We start from the raw sequence: 14557 nt of genomic DNA, 5'->3' as shown, positions 1-14557 counted from the left end.
CGGTAGAATTTCTAAAAATATCATTGCCGATCAAGAATTCTTCTGCAACAGGCAGTGGAAAGAACTTGTCTACAAGTTCCACTTAGACCGAGCTCCTACATGGACACGACGGCATTGCCCAGCGCTCCCCATCAAGTGCTGGGGCAGTGCTGCATGCTAGAAGAGGCAGCTTGTGGCAGCAGAGCCAGGGTTTGGAGACAGGGATCTCATGATGCACCCAGAACCCAAATGTCCTACAGGCAAGAGCCCATTTACAAAGTCTGTTTACCCCCAGAGGGCCCAGGACTCAGCCCCTTGCCAATACCTCTGCAAGTCAGGGAAGTGCCTCCATTTACTGTGTGTATCCTAGCAACTATTACTAGCAAAGGCAGAAACACAGCTGGAATGTTTTACTGGGGAACCTTTTTCCAGAGATATCCCACACAGACCTGCCTCCAGTCTGCAGCTAAGCACACGTGGCCCCATCCCGCTACGCAAGGTGGCTACAACACGTGCCAGCAGCTTCAGCAGATGGTGCTCAAGGGAGAGTGCCACCACCAGCGGTACTGCTGCCACTGGCAATAGCTGGCGCTTTTTTTTTGGTCCAAGGGTCTCCAGGCTGTACTGTTAGAAAAACCCCAGCACACTCGTTGTACCCCTTGTATGTCACTGGTGCCTGCATCACCTCAGCTGCTGTACAACGGGTACTTTTCCTCACATAAAAAGTTGTTCTACACTGCAAGAAGTCACTCCATGGGAGAGATGGCTCAGCGCTCTCACTGTGGTAACACGTAGCTGTGTTTTCCTCACCTGGCTGTAGCCAGCAGCTAACTTTTCTATCGCCTTTTCAAAATGCAAACTGCAAATGTGTTTTTTTGTGATTTTCTAGGTGAGGGCTTTTCTATACACGTCCTTTGTCACATGGCAAAATAAATCCCTTCTGTAGAAAAAACCAGAGCCAAGATGAATTGGAGAAGTTTCTCGCCTTCACGGGTGGGCCCAGGCTGAATGTACAAACATCCAAGCCTCATGCAAGCGCCCAGCTCTGCTCAGCTGCGATAGAGCGGAGAAGTATTTACCCTTCCTCTCCCCTGTCTGAACTACATGTCGCTCCCTGGTGCTTATGTTGAAGCTTTTATAAATTCTACATGCCAGAACAAAGGCAGCACCTGTATATTGCTGAACTTAGCAAAACAGGTTTGGTTTTTTTATAGGAGTATTTTTAGTAGAAACATACTCCTCTTTCCAAGTGTGATACAGTTGAAGCACTTTCTCTTGTGTAGCTTTTTTTTTTTCTTTTTTAAACATCATACATTGAAGAAGTGAAAACAGAACATCCCAGACTTTTGAATCAAAATACAAGCTTTACAACCACATAGTAAGTGTAGGCTCTTATATTTCAGTTTAAGACTATATAATTTTATAGAGTACCAAAATAAGCAAAGGATCAGCACTCCATACAAAGTGTTAGTTCTTGTCAGGAGGGTAGAAGGGAATGAACTTTAGTTACACTGAACTTTTTCTGCAAGTCTAAAGAAAATTCCATTTCAGCAGAACAGAGATTTGAGTTTAGATTTTCCATCCATTAAAGTTTCTTTAAAGACAATTTACATTTTTCTCATTCAAAGTAAAGGGATGAGTTAAAGCAATATTAACAAGGAGGTGGTGCTGTTAATGTTTAATGTCAATATGCAATGTCATCTGCTATAAAGATTGCTAGAAGAGCAACACAACTTCACCTTTACTTCTGAAGACTATTAGAAGAAATCGACTAACATTTGAGAAAAGTTTCAAGCACGCTACACTGATTCTACATCTAGGCTGCTGCTGCTAAGCCTCTGCTAGATTGTTCACTGCCCCGAGGAGCGCGGCAAGGCCCAGGCAGTGACACGTGTTTTCACATGTATGCCATGCATCTGAGCGTCCAGCTCCCGACAGTTGTCTCTCCCCTGTCTCACGACATTAAAACGCAAGGGAATGAGCAGCAAGCATTGCCACTACAATTTTACAAAAGCATAAATCTGAACAAAATAGCAGTTACAATGACTGGAGCCCTCTGTTCGGCTCCAGAATTTGTTCTCCACGACAGCCCTGCTTCTGTCCTACTTGCTGTCCAATTCTTCCCCTGCTCCTTTCCCTAATGTCTGTTTTACAATAAATAGGTTAAGTGGACTTACATGATGCAAGCGCAACTCAAAAGACTTTTGCCCTATACACATAACCATGTTCAACTGTGAGATTATACATGTGAGATATCTGTAACAGAGCAACCACCAGTTCAGATTTTTAAAGAAACACAAATATTTCAGCATGTACACAGTAATGAGTTTAAAACTGTCCAACACAATCGCTTTCATACATTCTCTTCCTCTTTATAGCCTTAAAGGGATTTTAGACCTTGATGGCGACAATCCCAAAACAAGAGTAAAATGAATTTATTTTATTGCAAACAAACGTCTAGAATTAAATTTCTCCACCCACTTTCTTTAAAGAGAAAAGGAATCAGCAGGCTAAGGAGATACACCCATTTGAGAATTGACATGAATAAAAATTAGATATAAAATGGGTGACTCACAGTTTCATTAGCTTACAAAATGGTGGAGTAACTACTACAAGCACACTAGGTATACAGTATTAAAGAGTTATACAGACACACAGCTAACTTCATATAGATCCCATTAGACAACTGGATTTACAACAAGTTTTGTTTAATAAGAAATGGGCAAAGCCAGCTTCTTTTCAGAATCAAAATGCAGAACAAATGGAAAAGAAATTATGGTGTTGTACCTTCACAAGTTTGAGCCTCCACAAATAATGCAACCGAGTTTTACAACTTTGAGAGCTTCTACATACACTCCACCTTCCCTACTGAGCCCCCAGGTTTCCTCTTTGCCCCCAACATCTTATAGAATTCCAAATGTTACAAAAAAGTCCTAGTTATTGCCAGAAACTTTTACCTCCCCCTCCTCCCCTCCCCACCCAGAAGCTTCATAGAGAGGATGGAGTGTAATAGGGAGCTTTACAGGATCTCACGGTATTCGTGAGGGCTAACGAAGGAGCCTTCGTACGAATCTGGTTGCTAACATTTCTATCGGATTGTGACATGACTCACGACTGTTTCTTAGAAATTGGGGGATGGGGAAAAAGGAGAAAATTCTTTAATAAAAAGACACCAGGTACAAAGCAACGTTTTACTTTTGTTGTGGTAAAAAAAAAAGTCACATTTTACAGATAAAATGTAGAACCCTGAAATACTGACACATTCTCTTATCGTGCACAATGCTGAGGTTCTCTTACGAATCACTTTAAAACTGCAATTAAAAATGTACAAAAAAAGAAAAGAAAAAAAATCAACCCACAAAGCTTCTAAAAAAGGAACCCGCAGGCACTTCCTCTTGTGGAATGTTTAAAAAGTTAGCCTACTAAAGAAAACAGTCGACTTCTTGTGAAGGTTTTGGAGAAATATGTATCAGTTCATTTATTTGGGTATTCAATAATATCCTTGGTGATAATGCTGACTCCATGGCTTCTGACCCCAGAATTGCTGCAATAAATGGATAAATAGTTAATTTTAACCTGTAATCACATAATGATTCCATCCTGTAAGAAACGTAGCAAAAACAAAATTTAAGAAAAGAGCCTAACAAACATCTAGTTCTCCTCAAACTTGAGAAGATTAAAGTCCTCCCAAATAGCAGCAAGTTCCTAAACAACTGAGTACAGTTGAGAGTTCACTTCACAGTAGCAATGTGAAGCCAAATACTACACACCAGTAAGACCAATAAGCCATAGCTGATATTTGATATATCATGACCATCAAGCCAGATTAAGTTTTGCACAGAAAGCTATTTATAGGTATTACTTAGCATTAGATGATTTTGCTATCAGGTTTTCACTACACATTTCAAAATGCTGTCTGAAAGAATCATATATTCAAGTTAACAATTAGCGAAAAGGTAAAGTTATGACTACTTACACCCTGCTGCCACTGGTTGTAGCCCTGAGATTGGTTTTTGTAGCCACGATTATTTCCCCGTCCTCTGAAGTTCTGCAAGAGAATAACACTTTTAAACTACTTTATCTGTATAGATTTTTCAGATTTGTACTATAGCAATCTGTCTTTTACCACCAAAACATCATGTACCATATAGAACCTTTGAAATGCAAAGTATCAAACCTATGTTAAGAAACAAACCAAAACCCACTAGAATACCAAAAGCTGCCCCCTTCCAAGCAACTGCTTCTTACACATGGGGCAGGAACCTCAGAATTAATAAACCAAGTCAAACTCTGTTGTTGCCAGTGGTCTGGAAAGCTGGCTAATCCAGTTTTGACTCGCCCTATTTCCAGCTGCTAGACTGCACCAGGACGACTAAAAATACAAGAGCTTGACTATTTTTAGTTAGGAAAGGCTGTATTGCTACAAGGATATGTTATCTGATCAGACAACTGAAAATAGAAGGCCACAAAACTTCAAAAAAAAGTTTTGGTACAAAAAAGGAACATTGATACTAGTAGATAAAACACTGCATTTCCCCTGTTTGTCAGTATTACACAAACCTGAGTCATGTTTACTGGCTTGGGCTCCATCTGCTGGCTCTCATGTAATCCAAATTACGTTTTCAAATACTTCCACTGCTATTCCATCAGTTAAGAACTAGGCTAGTGTATCTTTACTAGATGTGGTGTTCAATACCAGACACCAAAACAAAGACACTCTCTAGAGCGATTTTGACAGTTTCCTGAACACTTGATAAAGGTACACCTTGTCCCTAAGTCCAAGCAATGGTTACTACTATTTGGGGAAGAAGAAATTAATTCATACACACATACCCTAAAAAATCTTCCCCTTTTAACAGGACAGTTTTAACACAGAATCCCCAGGATCAACATCTGAATTTCTTAGTCAACACTCGGAGCTCTGGGTATGTACGCTGAACTACAAAGTACATGGGATTATTGTAGTACCACAACCTAGTCTGTGGCTGTTCACAGCCACCAAACATTTGGAGGGAGATCATCCACAGTACCGTAGTTCAACTAATACACACACCCTCACACCCTCATCAAAGCATCACCTGGTTGTAGTTTCCCCTGTTGGGCATTCCACCTCTGTTATAGTTTCCTCTGTTTGAGTAGCCACCTCTGCTTGGAAAGACAGGGCCACGAGGATATGGGTAGCCAATTGCACCGCTGCTGCCACCTCCGCCACCACCACCTCCACCGCCTCGCTGAGGCATGTTGCCTCCTCTCCTGTTGTATCCACCACGATTGCCAGGGACTGCAGGGAGAAAAGAGTTACTTCAATCAAGTAATTGTTAGGTCTTCCTTAAGTATTTCTTACATAAGGATACCAAGGTATCGTGAATATATGAAAGTGTAGAAATAAGATACTCAAATTCAGCACAAAATAGCTGAAGCAAAGACTAAGTCATCTGGTCATAGTGAAAAATGGCAATTTAACAACACATTACCACCCTCGCAATACAGTCAGGGATACAAGTGAACAACAAACCAGACATAAAAACTCAAAGCCATGCCTCAAATTACAGCAAGAGTGTAATCCAGGATATTGATAATCCTCACTTCTTAAGCTGCACATTTAACTTTGCACTAATATGTTAGACTTACTGAAGTTGAAATCCAGGTTCTCACTACATAACAATTGCAATGCAAACACTACAACCTTTTTTCACCCTAGCAGCAGCAACCTCCAAAATATACAGGCTTATTTCTATGCTCACCTCCTCCTCTGAAGTTGCCACGCATGTTGAAACCTCCACGTCCTCTCTGACCCCTATTAAATTGATTTTTATTGCTCTTCTTGTTCTTCTTTGAGCCAGTGTTCTGTTTTTTTTCTGGCGGAAGAGATTTCTTACTTTCTTCTTTATATTGTTCCAAAAGCTTCTGAGCTTCTTCTTTTTGCAACTCTACATAGATTATTTCATCAAAACATTCTGCTACCTCTGGCAGTGTGAAGTTCCCTATAATTGCAAAAACACTGAGTATTCAGGATCTACATTCCACTACAGTCAAAGCCGTTAATTTAGCCACCTTTCCCCCATTCTTCCTCCCACCCCCTGCATTCCCTCAGCATAGGGACAGAATTACGTAATTTGTGCATTTAAGAAACGTAACAGTGACAAAAGAAATAAACAGGTCTTCATGGAGTTGCCAGTACTGTTCCGAACCTTGAAAACATTCTGCCTATATCTTTTTTTTTCTTTTCTAAGCCTCCACTCAGAATACCAGTTTCTGCCAAATATGTCATTTATATAGGGCACTTTATGCCAAGACAGCTTTGTGCATCTGCATGAAGCATATCAGCATAACTGAGTAGTGTTAAGGACTGCAGCAGAGGGAACACAATATAGTGTTGTCCTACAAGTTACAATAGTCTTCCAGTTTTGTTTAATTACAACTGTTTAAGATAAAGTGATTTTTTTAGACTTCACGTTTACTTAATCCTTTAAACAGATACTCAGCATCCTAAAACACAGTATAGGATTATGTTCCATGCCTTTCATTTTGAGAACTGCATGCTCTGGAAGATCTTTTCCCTCCACCTCTGCCTTCTTTTGTGTTCTTTGCTTGTAGTCTTCATCTTTTGGGCAAACAACAACTGCTTTGCGCTGGAAGCCTGCAAACAGGCACATTTTTCTCCTCTGCGCAGCTGCAGACACATTTGTCTGAAAAAAATGCAGTAACTTACTACACGTAGCTGTCATTGTAAGAGTTAAGGAAGTCAACTTATGGTGTATAGACTTCACCTCTACAAGAGCTTGCAATGAAGTTTACAAATAACTGGACATAAAGACGCTGCATAATGCAAAGTTACGAGCTCACATCCACGTGTTAAAACACTACTCCTCCCACATCCCATAAAGCCAGTGAAGTTCAGACAAGCATTTGTAGTATTATCTCAACTTTGTGTCCCATGAATGAGTAATAAGTCAATAAGTGAAACAACCACTATTACAATGTAACTTTAATCCCATTTAATTACTGCACTACAGACTATAAAATATTTTCTTAACCGTTTTTTCACTGAAGCTTCTACCTGATCCAAAATGAAATTCCGCTTCTTACGAGCTGCAATCTCAATGAACTTTCCAAGACACTGTGGAGCTCTCTGCAACAGTGTGTTAAGTTTTCCAGTGTCTGCCATCTGACGCTTAAAACCTGCAACCTACAGAGAGAGTTCCCACAGTCAGAGTAGCCCTTACAAATGTGGCTGACTTTTTTCTTTTTTTTCCTAAATGCTTTTCACTCCACGCTTCAAGGCTTGTTCCAATTCAAGGCCATAGCTGCAAACTCCTAAATGCAATTCCCAAAGCCTCCATAAAACATATAGTTTTATAAAAAAAGACCCTAGGTGAATCAATATAGCTGAATCCAAGGTACACTCATCACATTAATATTCTATTCTGAGGACAGTTACACTAAGAGAAATAGAAATAAATAGTCAACAGTTGACTATTTCTTATACAGTACCATAAAAACCTTCAGAATCCTGCTGTGCTAAGTATGAGTTAGCAGCTCAACAGGATAAAAATCTTTAATGGTCATTAGCTAACCAGCAGCTGGTTTCTTAGATATCTTTGATACAGAACCCCATGGCAGCCTCGGACCTTGGATTTACAGGAAGTCTTTAACACATCAAAACCCATCATATTATTACTTACCATCATTTTGTCCATAATAGTATTTGTTCCAAGAATGTTGTATTTCCCAGGATTTGCTGCTGCGTGTTTGGTAACCCATGTAGTCTTGCCAGCTCCAGGCAAGCCAATCATCATCACCACCTACAACGACAGTTTCTACATCTGAGATACTAGTTCAAAGATTTTCTTTGATATACAACTTAGACCCTCACAAACCTAATGAAAACTGAGTGGGGGGGCAGGGGGGTGTTGGAGTGTGTGTGTATGTTTGTTGAAGAGTCATGGGATATCAAGTATTAAAGCCCCCGAACAAAAAGGTCAGAGAGTTGTAACAGTCTCCTTAAACTTCATCACTGCTGTTCACCTATCTCAAACTTTGATATTATCAACAAGAAACTTACTTACCTCACAATCTTTCTTTTGCTCGGGCCCCTTTGGTCCTCGGACCCTATCCTCCAGGGGGACCTTCTGGATGAAGGTATACTCCTCGGGTACAGGGAAGTAAGGTTCTTCCTTCTGACCAAAGTTGAACTCAACCGCACAGTTATGGCAGAGAACATGCGGGAATAGAGGCCGCCCATCAAGAACTTCCTTGCTTATTTTGAATGCAACACCAAGCTCTTGTCCATTCTTGGAATACGAGAGCTCCACTTCATCACCATCAAAATTCTGGTTTTCAGACAAAGCATTAGTTTGCATAAAATCACTCACCTCACTCTATAAAGTTACATTAGTCATTCCACTATATTGGCTACAATCACTTAACTTCTGTAAAACTCATATCAAAGGAACTACTTAACTCTTAAAGTGAGTTACTGTCAATGATCATCTCACTTAAGGTGAGATTTTTTTAAAAAATGCTTTAAAGACATTTGTCTGTGAGTATGAAATCTTAACATGTGGACAGCAGTTGCTGCTGCTGATACTTGCTATTTCTACCTCCTCCCTATATGAAACAACTTGCTGCTGCTCCAAGTTTTTCTCTATTTGGTTTACTGCTTCTCACATCAAAGCAGTCTAAAAATTCAAGGATGCTTTTCCTCAAAAGAAAATATCAAGTGAAAACTTACAGCAAAACATCCAATCACATCATTTTCATCAAACTTCTCACCAAAGTCTTCAGTCTCACAATTGCATGTCTTTATTCCTTTTAGGGAATACCCATAAGAAAATTCTTCTTCACCTGAAGAAATAATTTAAACTTATTAAAAATAGGCATCTTCACCTAACCTTTTAGAAACACAATCCCTTTACAGCTATTTAAAAGTAAGCTGCTATTCAGAACGTTTTTATTAATGTCAAACAAAGCTCTGACCCCCAAACAGCTACAGCTCTTTCTTATATTCAAGATGACTCTCACTTGAGATGGAACAAGTGTTTTCCCCATGCCAGTTTTAAAAGCCTTATGCTGCTGCTTCCAGATTCATGCTGACATAAAGCTGAATTGCCAGATAAAGACATGAGCAAGTATTTTTAAACTCTGAAGACCTGATTATGCACCAGTATACCTGTAACGCAGTTAGTCAGAAAGGCTTTCTGAACTTGGTCTCCAGTAGCACTTACCCCTCCCCATTTTAAAGGGAGTTTAGCAGACAATCAGCCTATGCGACAGCTGAGGATGAAGCTGCAAGGAACAAGCTAACAGGAAGCGTCAAACACAAGGACTCAGGTGGAACTTAAAATACTTAACTAGAAATGTGCTGCTGCTGACAGAACATATCCATTAATATACATTTCTCAGAAAGATGCATCTCAGCAGTAGGTACCATAGTACAAATACCCTTGCAATCAGCTCCCACATATCTAATGAAGTTGTACTACTTTCTTCCTGGCTACTCTCAGAAATTAGAATTCTCCCCCAAAGTGAAAAGAATGATAATGTAATTATCCCATTTTGTTTCTTCACTGGTTACAAATATTAGACTACACCTCATCCTTTAAAAAAAAAAAAAAAGAAAGGCAAAATGAGCAAAAAGACCCACCCCACCACCAAAAAACCCCCACCCCAATCCTCTTAGTTATCACACTGCATGAAAAGGAAAAAAATCCTTAATCTGTCAGGTCTTCAGGAATGTTTTCCACAACCCGTATGTGACCACTTAAAGTATTAACTCCCAAATCACGTACCCTTACAGACCTGAATACTTAACAATTTTATTTGGTGTCAGTAATAAAATTTCTTGCCCCATTGCCCAGTGAATGAATCAAGTTAAGACAACTTTTCAGACAAACTACCATCACTAAGCTTTTCCATCTGCTTAGGAAAAAAATTACTTAGAACTTCAACCACACACACAATAAGTGAGACAAAAGTAATCAAATGCTTAAATCTTACCAAGCAACATTCCACTTGTGTTCAGTGACCAGCCAACTCGCACTTCGTGTATGTCAATGTCTTTTGTATAAAGGTGTTTAACAGGAATCTTTTCTGTAACCTGTTTTTAAATTACTCATTAAAAGGTATGTAGTATTTATTAGACACTAACAAGGTGGAAACACAAAGGTAACAATCTGAAACTTTTAAACCTTTGCAAAGTCTGAGTAATCATCTTCTGCAAAAATAAAACGCTTAAGTATGTGAAACCACAAGCCAGTTACTGAACAGTTACATTTCCTGATTGAGCTATGAAGACAAAAGATATCATATACCGTCAAAGCAACTAAGTCCTAAACAGTCTCTCAGCGGCCAAAAGCTTTAATCCTTTTGATACTGTATTAATATCACAAACAAGATTTTTTTTTTTTAAAATAATCATTATGAAGTTGGGATTAACAAAAAATTGCCAATAGAATGTGGTAATGGATAAAAAGAAAACCTGCTTTACATCGACTGGGGAAAATATTACACATCTCTTTCCACAATAAGCAGACTTCCTGGGCAAGCTGCCAGCTTCAAACAACATAGCCAGATTCAAAAAAACCCAACACTTAACAGCACTGGAATCTGTAGGGAACCAGGTATTTTCTAATTGCCTTTATAAAGTTCACCAAACTCAAGTGAAGAACTGATCAGCAGTCTACCAGTTCCCACAATTATTTGAGTCAGGTGACCAAGGTGAAAACGATTTGACAGTGAACAGGGCAATAGTGACATCAATTTCACTTCAGCAGCCTTCCAGAGTTATAGGTACCAAGAGGTACAGAAATCATTCAATGCAAGAGCAGGAAGACAAATATCCACTCCTTGTGGTAGTGGTTAGATTTGAAAGTACTACAGAAGATAACAGAATAAGCATTTATATACACAGCCACATCACATGCAAATAAATCTTTAAGCCTAAACAAAATTAAAAAAAAAAATCGGGCTCAGTGCCTCCTATTACAAGGCTGATTGCTCTTTCCTATTGTTACCCTTTAGAAGAACTTTGGATCTCAAAATTCAAGAACCTGATAAATATGCACATTCAGTGTACGCAAGTCAGAATTACTCAGGTTCAAAGGGACCTCAGAAGGTCATCTAGCCCAAATCCCTGCTCAGCATAGCTCAAACTCAAAGACTAAGCAGGAACATAAAAAAAAGCTGCTGGGATAATTTATAACCCCCTTTTACAAAAAGCCAAGCTTTCTGTAATCTTCAGAAAGTATATGTGAACTTCTGACTAGCAAGCATCTAAATACAAGTGTTGACATGTAAGATGACAAAGTTCTTGGTTCAAAAATGAGACCTGAAGTTACATATTCAGGGCAAATGCAAGCATTTGTTTTGTTAATTGTATGAGAAGGCCTTCTGAAAGTCCTGTTCACCTGAATTAGTTTCAACTAAGTCCAAAAACCCTGACAAGTATAAACAGTATTATATTTAAGCATGCAAAACAGTCTCCCATAAAACATTAATTTAACTCACCTTCATCTCAAAGCAGACTTTGCCTTTAGAAACTCCGTAAGAGGCTCTCCCTCCAGCCCACAGGAAAGCAAAGCTTTCCATGGTCAGAGAGGAAGCACTAAACCGATCTCTTGAGATTTTAAAATGCAGGTCACAGTTATCTGTTAACGTAAAAATCATTGTTTGTTCTTATTACAAAATAAAGTATAGCTGTCCAGTTTTATGCATTAAAGGTCATTTCAGCTTTCAAAGGTGAATTTCAAGACAAACTGCCAGCAACTGCTCAGCATCTTTCAGGAAAGCAGCTGAACACATGCCTAGATGGAGGTGCAGGCTGAAGCTCAGCCAAAAATCCCAGGAAAAACTAGCTAACGAGACATTTTTGAGGTGCCGTTTTCATTTGAGTCACCAAATTCCCTCTATTTTTTTTCTTAGAAACATAAATTTAATCTCATCTCTTTGTACCTTTTCTATTACCTCAGATATTTCCATCAATATGAAACAAAAGGATCTGTACCATGTTTTTTGCAGTATTTGCTAGATACTGTTTTTGAAAGTCATCTTACTTCTCACGTCCAAACCTAAGGGCAGCTAAGAACCAAACAGGAACACAAGTATTTTTGTTTAAGTACTGAAATTAGTACTGTCTTTGGTTGATATAGTCAATTAGCAAGTCTAATTCGATTAAGCCAGTTAATGTCAGTTAAGTCAAGTGCAGATAGGTTAGGCACACAGAATGTGGCAAGAGCACCTACTTCCCCTAAGAAATAAGATCTCCACTATAAATTCACCTACTGCTCTAAGAACTTATGTGAAACTTTTGGTTTTCAGACATCTTCAGTGCTGCACACCATTAAATTTCAAATTAATCTTCTAGTAGGTTTCAAAAAGACAATGCATAACAGTAGCATTAGGTACAGGATATAGCACTTGAATTCCCCACAGCAAGGAATCCACAGAAGAAACTCCAAACCTATTTGATGGTTACAAGAAAGGAAATGAGCAAGCAGCAAAACTTCTTCCACCCTGGTACAAAATCCTTATGCTTCCCGAGTACATTAAAATGCGGTCTTCTCTATGTTACTGGTAACTCTCCTGCATGAGATCTTGTTTTGTTTGCGTACAGCCATCCCTAGTTACAGCTACAGTATTTGTAATCCAAGTTCTTCTCAATAATATTTCTTTTATTTGTTGTACGAAAACCAGACAGAATCATACAGAAGAAACCCACTGGTGCAGGTTACTTTTAAACAAAAAAAAAAAAAAGAGAACACAATTTGAAGTTACAGCTTCCTTCTAAGACACACGCAATAAAAAGCACTTAAGAGTGCTAAACCTCTTATATGTCTGGATCATTATGCTCAAGAAGAGAGAGCGCCAAGTTGTTACACAATTCGGTCTCAGAGTTACATTTGATTCTCATATACAAGCAATATGTCAACACTTTAAATGGGGAAAATCATAAGCTCCTACCAAGGCTCACAGGTTTGCAGCTAGCAACTCGAGATTTCAGTCACCAAAATGTCAATGATGGCATACTCAGCAATTTACTATAAACTAGTACCTCCTTCAATTTCAAGACATTTTTCAGGGAAAAAATCACCTTGAACTACTAGCAAATAGGACAGATAATGCCAAAATTTATGCTTTCCTTCCAAGGAATTTCCAAAATTCAACAAGTTCAAGCATTACTTATTCAAGTTCTCCAATAGTGCACTAAGTCCTTATACTTACCCTCAAAAACACAAGTATCAGCTTTGCGCCAGTCACGGTACATCCCAGTAATATTATTTATAATCTATCTGAAAAACTCACTCTTAGCAGGTAATTGTCAATTTCTGTGCTCTTCTGACTAATTCTCTCTCCCATCCCACTTGCACAAATCAGCCCACCTCACTCAGATGGCATGAATGGATCATTTTCCAGGCAGGCCTTACCTGAGTTTTTTAGTTAGATTTATCAGGAAACATGAAAAAATACTCCACTAGTTAGTATGTAAATAAGGCCTCAACAAGTTACCAAGGAAGCTCACTTTAAAAATTGCGCTACTGTAATCATCTATGCTATTGACTCCCAGAACCTTCTGAAGTTAAAACCTCACATGCTATATAATTTGTTTCTTAAGCCGTTTCTTGGGTGTTCTATATAATTGTCCTGCACTTTGCCACCTTAGTCTGTACACCAGTTTTTTGTTAAGATTTGTTCAGAAACCTGTAGAGTATCCCAGACTTCATGGAAAAAACTAGCTTATTACTGCTAATATAAAGATCCATACATCCTTGTGTTCTTTTGCATACTGAAAACATGTGAAAACACCATTTTTATTTTCCAAGTTCCTCAGTACTTAAAGTTAACAGATGTATTCATTCCACATTTCAGAAAGTGTGGTTTTAAAACTAAAAAGTGTAACACCACATCTTTCCAGAGTAAAGAAAAGTATGTTTACTCACAGGTGTCAAGACAAACCACCGTGTCATCAAAGTGTTCATCTTCTTCTTCAACAGGTGGTTGAGGAGACTTGGCCCTGAACAAAACAAAAACCAATCCAATAAACGGCTATATGTATTTTCTCACTGTTAAAAGAAGCATTTCTGTGCTTTACTTCTCCTTATTCACAAACTGCTGCCCAGCACCAAGGTTATTTACCTGCTGTACTTATTTTCCTCAATGTATTCAAAATATCCACGGCCATGGTCTTCACGTGGTCTCTTCACTCCCCTCTTTTTCTCACCGGGTTTTTGCTCCGTTTTAGCATCTCCTGTAACAGAATTAATGATTTATTTTAATTACAAAAAGTAACTCTTTATATTGGGAATAAAAATCCTATACAGATGGTTCCAACTTTGGAAAGTGTAAAAACCTACAGCACGAGAAAAACAATAGTACCCTAAAGGAGAATTCTGCTTCTACTAAGACAAAAACCCGTTCTCGAATTTTCTCGGAAGATGCGAAACTTGTCTGCTAATTCATCTCTGCTCCGTGGCAGAAGCAGTCGGTGCAGTCCTGGATGTTAAAATCCCCGCAGAAAAGCCAGGCCGCTCTCAAGCGGTGAAAAATAAAAAAACCCAAACCCATCCCGCGACGCGGGACC

The 14557-nt window shown here is 38.9% G+C and overlaps 1 protein-coding gene across 1 annotated transcript; it reads right to left on the bottom strand.

Moving 5' to 3' along the window:
- Positions 1–2238: 2238 nt before the first annotated feature.
- Positions 2239–14224, bottom strand: HNRNPU (heterogeneous nuclear ribonucleoprotein U (scaffold attachment factor A); the record flags this gene model as incomplete). The annotated part of the gene is made up of 13 exons (XM_009864576.1): positions 2239–3523; positions 3956–4027; positions 5058–5260; positions 5724–5963; positions 6500–6668; positions 7040–7168; positions 7665–7784; positions 8049–8312; positions 8714–8826; positions 9979–10078; positions 11488–11627; positions 13917–13990; positions 14113–14224. Coding segments are annotated over 13 exons (1790 nt in total), but the record flags the coding sequence as incomplete, so codon positions are not given.
- Between the last annotated feature and the right edge of the window lie 333 nt (positions 14225–14557).

This window comes from Apaloderma vittatum, unplaced genomic scaffold (assembly GCF_000703405.1).
Source record: "Apaloderma vittatum isolate BGI_N311 unplaced genomic scaffold, ASM70340v1 scaffold17962, whole genome shotgun sequence".
Classification (NCBI taxonomy): Eukaryota; Metazoa; Chordata; class Aves; order Trogoniformes; family Trogonidae; genus Apaloderma; species Apaloderma vittatum.
The sequence above is the reverse complement of the archived record's forward strand: the minus strand, read 5'-3'. Positions and strand labels throughout refer to the sequence as shown.